The sequence below is a fragment of the Molossus molossus genome, unplaced genomic scaffold (assembly GCF_014108415.1).
Source record: "Molossus molossus isolate mMolMol1 unplaced genomic scaffold, mMolMol1.p scaffold_m16_p_20, whole genome shotgun sequence".
NCBI lineage: Eukaryota > Metazoa > Chordata > Mammalia > Chiroptera > Molossidae > Molossus > Molossus molossus.
In genome coordinates, this window is record NW_023425356.1 from 1,649,161 (window position 1) to 1,656,582 (window position 7,422).

At 44.8% G+C, this 7,422-nt stretch overlaps 1 protein-coding gene across 1 annotated transcript; it reads left to right on the top strand.

Moving 5' to 3' along the window:
• The first annotated feature begins 292 nt into the window (after positions 1–292).
• On the top strand, positions 293–3,893 carry LOC118637626 (dynein heavy chain-like). The gene is made up of 2 exons (XM_036273188.1): positions 293–1,896; positions 3,863–3,893. Exons 1-2 carry the CDS (start codon positions 293–295, stop codon positions 3,891–3,893), a joined length of 1,635 nt encoding a protein of 544 aa, XP_036129081.1.
• The last annotated feature ends 3,529 nt before the right edge of the window (positions 3,894–7,422 follow it).

The window sequence follows — 7,422 nt, forward strand, 5'->3', positions numbered from 1 at the left end:
CAAGGGAATGTATGGTGGACGGAACCTGAACCTCACACCCTCCCTGAGATCTGCTTCTCTTTGTGGTCCCGGGACTTGGTTGTTTTCATACAGATTAATCAGTCTACTGCGTTAGAAATCAAACAGCATTACTTATTTCTAAACAACCAGGGTGAAAAGGCACTACGAAGTGTATTTGACATGTTCTTCCTTCAGAAAGACCTACACTACAGTACACTACACTATACTATAATTCACTACACTACACTACAGCACACTATACTACAGTGCACTATAGAACACTACACTACGTATGGTACAGTACACTATATGCTATAGTGCACTACGCTACACTACAGTGCACTACAGTACACTGCACTATGCTATAGTTCACTACACTACACTGCACTACAGTACACAACACTATGCTATAGTTCACTACACTACAGTGCACTACAGTACACGACACTATGCTATAGTTCACTACACTACAGTGCACTACAGTACACGACACTATGCTATAGTTCACTACACTACAGTGCACTACAGTACACTGCACTATGCTATAGTTCACTACACTACACTGCACTACAGTACACAACACTATGCTATAGTTCACTACACTACAGTGCACTACAGTACACGACACTATGCTATAGTTCACTACACTACAGTGCACTACAGTACACTGCACTATGCTATAGTTCACTACACTACACTGCACTACAGTACACTGCACTATGCTATAGTTCACTACACTACAGTGCACTACAGTACACTGCACTATGCTATAGTTCACTACACTACACTGCACTACAGTACACAACACTATGCTATAGTTCACTACACTACAGTGCACTACAGTACACTGCACTATGCTATAGTTCACTACACTACACTGCACTACAGTACACAACACTATGCTATAGTTCACTACACTACAGTGCACTACAGTACACTGCACTATGCTATAGTTCACTACACTACACTGCACTACAGTACACAACACTATGCTATAGTTCACTACACTACAGTGCACTACAGTACACGACACTATGCTATAGTTCACTACACTACAGTGCACTACAGTACACGACACTATGCTATAGTTCACTACACTACAGTGCACTACAGTACACGACACTATGCTATAGTTCACTACACTACAGTGCACTACAGTACACTGCACTATGCTATAGTTCACTACACTACAGTGCACTACAGTACACGACACTATGCTATAGTTCACTACACTACAGTGCACTACAGTACACGACACTATGCTATAGTTCACTACACTACAGTGCACTACAGTACACGACACTATGCTATAGTTCACTACACTACAGTGCACTACAGTACACGACACTATGCTATAGTTCACTACACTACACTGCACTACAGTACACAACACTATGCTATAGTTCACTACACTACAGTGCACTACAGTACACGACACTATGCTATAGTTCACTACACTACAGTGCACTACAGTACACGACACTATGCTATAGTTCACTACACTACAGTGCACTACAGTACACTGCACTATGCTATAGTTCACTACACTACACTGCACTACAGTACACAACACTATGCTATAGTTCACTACACTACAGTGCACTACAGTACACTGCACTATGCTATAGTTCACTACACTACAGTGCACTACAGTACACAACACTATGCTATAGTTCACTACACTACAGTGCACTACAGTACACTGCACTATGCTATAGTTCACTACACTACAGTGCACTACAGTACACGACACTATGCTATAGTTCACTACACTACAGTGCACTACAGTACACGACACTATGCTATAGTTCACTACACTACAGTGCACTACAGTACACGACACTATGCTATAGTTCACTACACTACAGTGCACTATAGAACACTATACTACGTACGGTACAGTACACTACACTATACTATAGTTCACTACACTACGGCACACTATACTACAGTGCACTATAGAACATTACACTGCAGTGCCCTACAGTACACTACACTATACTATAGTTCCCTACACTGTAGTACAGTACACTACAGTACACTATACTATACTATAGTTCACTACACTACAGTGCACTACAGTACACAACACTATACTATAGTTCACTACACTACAGTGCACTACACTATACTATAGTTCATTACACTACAGTATACTACACTACAGTACATTACACTATACTATAGTTCACTACACTACACTACAGCACACTATACTACAGTGCACTATAGAACATTACACTGCAGTGCCCTACAGTACACTACACTATACTATAGTTCATTACACTACAGTGCACTACACTACACTATACTATAGTTCACTACACTGTAGTACACTACACTACAGTACACTACACTATACTATAGTTCACTACACTACAGTGCACTACACTACACTACATTTGAAAAAACCACGATAGAGTGAAGCTGCAAAAGTTGAAGTGCGAAGTGGCGAGGGACCACTGTATGAGTAAAGAACCCTACTTCTCGGAAATTCATTTATCGCGGTTGAGTCTGGGACTGATTAACATGATGAATGAGGGCCAACTGTGTCATGTTTCAGGAAAAAACTCTGTGTTGCCTAGAGGACACCTTCCGGGTCGTCTGGCCCTGCCTGTCATGTCTCTGAGCCACGGTAATTCCTCTGGATTGTCCCCTCGTCCCCTCTCACCCTCTTTATCCGGTCATCACCACTAACCATCCTTGAGCCGCTTCGCAACTGATGTCAGCGTGTCGTTTCCAGAGTCTCTTGGAACAGGTGGTGCACCTGCCTGTTTCCTTCATTGACTGAGTTGCCTTCCTTTTCTTTTCTATCTGTATCAGTGTCATGATTTCAGCTTTTTAACCTGAAAACTATCTTTAAATGAAGATATTACTGAAATGTGACTAACTTCCAGGCCCATTCCTGCAACTCTAGGCTGCCAGCGTCCCTGGGCACCCTCCCCGGGAGCTTCCTCTGCAAAGTCAGAGCTCCGAGTTCCAGCTCAGCAAACTCCGATCTGCAGTGCCTTGGTTTTGTCTGGTTTTTAAAACAAGACTCCAGTTGTTCTGTCACAGGGCGTCTGAAAAGCACTGCTTCAAAGGACTTGATGATCCTACTTCTCTAATAGTGGGAAGAAAATACTTGTGCAAAACCAGTCATCACCGAAGTTTCAGAGGAGAGAAGAGGAAGAGAGTAGTTCTGTCTGGAGGAATCAAACTTGTAGGAAGAATGTGGCATTTGATCTGTGCTTTAACACTGGGAATGGTTTTGACAGAAAGATGTGAAGGAGAGTCATCCTGTGTGTGGAAGCAGCTGGGGCCCAGGCAAGGGGCAGGAAGGGACATTTGGGGATGATGCTTGGCTGGGTTTGGCTGGATTGAGCAAAGTCGTGAGAGGGAGAGTGTGAATGGTGAGACTGGAGGGTAGGTCTGAGCTAGAGGCAGGATCCACTGCCAGGCGTTGATTTGGTGGGTGGTAAGGAGCACAGCCCACTTCGGTGGGAGGTGGAAGGGGCCAGGTGACAGAGTTTACAGCCGCTGAGAAGCCTGAGGGCGCAGGGATCCCAAGTCGCTTCTGTAATTAAGGAGTGCTTACCTAGGGCCCTTGTGTGTGCTGCGTGGCCCTGAGCCCCAGGAGAAGGCGGGAAGGGAGTATGTCCTGGTAGATTGTGTGTCAGGACTCAGAGAATGCGGAGAGACATCAGAGGTTGGAGAAAGTGGGGGGCCAAACCTGGTGAGTAAAAGGGGAGCGGAGAGGAGGCAAACCCACGGAAGACTTGCAGGGAGTCGAATGGCCAGTGTTGTGTCTCCACTTGGACACAGGGCTAAGCAAAAGGGAAGAGTCTGGGAGAATTGAGGTTTCTGGGGTGGGTGGTTACAGGCATGATGACGCCATCAATGGAGAAAAGTGAGGAAGAAGAGTGTGGAGGTGATGAGTTATGTTTAATTGCATTTGAAGAACCTGGGAGTGCACCCTAGGCTGCTCGGAGTACAGGGCTGGAGCTCAGGAAAGGGAGATTTAGAAGCTGTTGCGTAAGTGGAGTTGATGTCGATATACTTCCGTGGATTGGAGAAGTGGGGACAGAAGTAGGCCAAGGCTGAGACCCAATCCAAATAGGATGAGGCTATAACTGGAGGGGGCGGAAAACACATTAATTGCAAAATTTAGCAGTCATACTTATCGTGGGAAACTCCCTGTGTTGTCAAGTGCAAGGGATCATCCAAACCTGGAGATGAACAGATTGGGGGTTAGGAGGATGAAGAGCTCGTTGAGAAACGAGCAAATGACCCAGGTCAAGAATGTGCTCCTGGGATGTATTCTGGAGACAGTGCTGTGTGTTTAGGGAACTAGTGTCGGGAGGCAGTGGAATTCCAAGGAGCTGAAGCAGCAGAAGACACACATTCAGTTCCCACGTAGGAAGGAGGGAGGAACGCAGAGCTGGTGCAGGCCAGTCAACTCTTCAGGAACCCTTTTTATTTTTGTAAACTGTGTTTTAATTGATTTTTTAGGGAGAGAGGAAGGGAGAGAGAGATGGAAACATCCATGTGAGAGAGATACATTGATTGGCTGTCTCCTGCACGCCCCTGCTAGGGGCTGAGCCCGTGCACATGCCCTGACCAGGAATTGAACAGGGACCTCTCAGTCCATGGGACGACACTCATTCCACTGAGCCACACCGGCTCGCGAGGACCCCCTCATGTCATGTGAAGTTGGGGAAAATGGAAATTCTGGGAGATCATCTTCCTGTGGAAACCAATGAATCTGGGTCCAGGTGATGGAGCAATAATGGGGATGTCAGTGAGTTAACTCGTTGCTTTATTTATTTATTTATTTATTTATTTTTACTCCTCACCCGAGGACATTTTTCGATATTTTGTTCAGATAGAGGGGGAGGAGGAGAGAGAGAGAGATAGAGTGGGAGGGAGGGAGAGAGGGAGAAACATCGATGTGAAAGGGACACATCGAGTGGCTGCCACTCGCACGACCCAACCAGGGCCTGGGGCAAACTGCACCCGAGGTACACGCCCTGAGCGGTAACTGAACCCGGGTCTCTTCGGACCGCAGGCCGATGCTCTAACTGCTGAGCCAAACCAGCCAGGGTAACTCTTTGCTTTTTTATATTGATTTCCAAATGTAGACTAGTTTCTATTGATGTAATGGTCATTACACACCAAAGAAGGGCAAGGCATGTAAATTATTCATGAGGCAGATCCCCAGTGGATGCGTCAGGCAGTATCGAACCCTATATGCACTATGTTTGTTTCCTATATGTACACACCTATGATAAAGTTTAATTTATAAATTAGGCACAGTAAGAGAGTAACAATAACTAATGGTAAAATAGAAGTTATAACAATATACTGTGATAAAAGTTACGGGAACGTGATTTCTCTCAAAATATTTTACTGTACTGGACTCAGCCTTCTTGTGATGATGTGAGATGATACGATGCCTACGTAGTGAAGTAAATGGGACATTATTAATAAAATAAGGGTCACTTGAACATAGCACTGTATTACGTCGGCAGTCGACCTGATAACCAAGACTCAGTGACTAAGGGGCGGGTAGTGTATCCAGTAGCGATGCTGGAGAAAGGGAAGACTTGTCCTGAGTGGACAGAGCAGGACATCACGGGTTTCATCAGGCTACTCAGAATGACGTGTGATTTACAACTTATGAATGTTTAGTTCTGGAATCTTTTACTCAGTCGTTTTGAACCACCAGGGACTGCGGGAGACTGAAACGGAGACAGGACACCACGGATGAGGGGCTGTTGTACTTGCTTTCTGCCCCCCGCCCCCAATCAACATAGCAAATGTTGAATCTAGGCACTTGGTGTGTGTAGCCATTGGCAATAGTTAATTATTTTCCAAGAATGTCTCGTATGGCCATCAATCAGAATTTATGCATTGGTTTCAGAAGTTTCCCATGATGCTCTTACAACTTTCATTCTTTGTTGAAAGAGTTAATGATTTGGATTAAGGCAAAGTGAGTGACATGTGTTCCCTTTGCCTCCCTGTTGATACCGAGGGGCCTACTTTCCTTTCTGTACCAGTAGAGTCCTGTGTGCATAACTGTTAAAAGCCAAATCCAATAGTCGCTTGATTTTTGTGTTGTTTTTTTTTTTAATCCTCAACCGAGGATATTTTTTAATGACTTTAGAGAGAGGAAGGGGGAGAGAAACATCCATTGGTTGCCTCCTGTATGCACCCTGACTGGGGATCAAACCTGCAACCTTTTGGTGTACGGGACGACGCCCCAGCCAACTGAGCAACCCAGCGAGGTCCAAATCCAGATAGTTTTTACAGTGTGTTCTGCAAGTCCTTCTGTACAAAGGAGCGGGCAGCTCCTCTGTTGGGGTCTGGGAGGAAGGCAAAGCGGTTCTTCCAGTCACTTGCTTCCCTTGTATTAACTGCAGGTAATCATAGCTCAGGATAAAAAATGTGGGGAAACATCATTCTTTTCCCTTTTCCTCTTTAGAATGTTAGGTTATCAGTTAAGATTCTCCCCTGGCCACAGACCCTCGAGCTCCTGAATGAGTTCTCTTACAAGCTGGGAAGAATGGGAAAAATACGTGTGAGGAGAACACGCACCGACCTCGCAGGGTGCAGCCAAGGTGCAAAGGTGTGTGAGACAGAAACCTCGTCCCAAGCAACGGAAAGTCCGTTATGGTCAGTGATCGAGCTCTCTGGATGAGGTTGTGGGGCTCTCAGCTGTGCCTCTGATAGGCCATAGTGTTGCCTCTTCTACCGGGCTTCCATAATGAGACACCTGCCCGCAACGCTGAACTTTGGACGGACACGTGTGGGAGCAAGACTGGCAAAGAAGACGAGCTGGAGGCGGTGTCTGGCACAACCCTGAGTGCTTCTGTGGGGCAAGAACACAGTCAAAGGTAACTCCTGCCCTTGCTGTGGCGTGGGGAACCGTGTAGCCATGCAGAGACAGAGAAGCGTGCGGAAAGTATTTCATCTGCACACTAGGTATTGCCCAGGTCAGATTCTCAAGACTGCAGCATCTCTCCAAGTGGTGCAAGGACCAGTGAGTTTCCCATGCACAGCTACGGAAGTAATCGTCATGCCAGAAAGTTTTGACATTTTATTTTAATTTGGTATATAATTTTTTTGTGGAAATGCTGGATTTGTATTTGGTTGGAGGAAGACTACATAAATTTAATTAAATGTTCTTATCCTGATGGTCTTCCCATTTTAATATAGTTTTTAATATAATCTGCATATATAGCATTGATCGTTAGTTAACATTTTCCTTACCCCACAATCCATTTCTACCTAGTTTTTGGCTATTAAACATTATATTAGCATTTTGAGGTACTCCACAGTTTATTACAGAATATATTTATTTGACAAAGTTTGAAGACATTTAATTGTAATAGTCTTTCAGAAATTATTTTTTACCTGGTATTTTCTAGCAAGGAGAACTTT

Excerpts from the sequence above, each read along its gene's own strand:
- LOC118637626 (XM_036273188.1), top strand. The coding sequence starts at position 293 with ATGGTACAGTACACTATATGCTATAGTGCACTACGCTACACTACAGTG. Across the intron at positions 1,897-3,862 it reads AGAACACTATACTACGTACG|GCATGATGACGCCATCAATG; the intron begins GTACAGTACACT and ends GGGTGGTTACAG.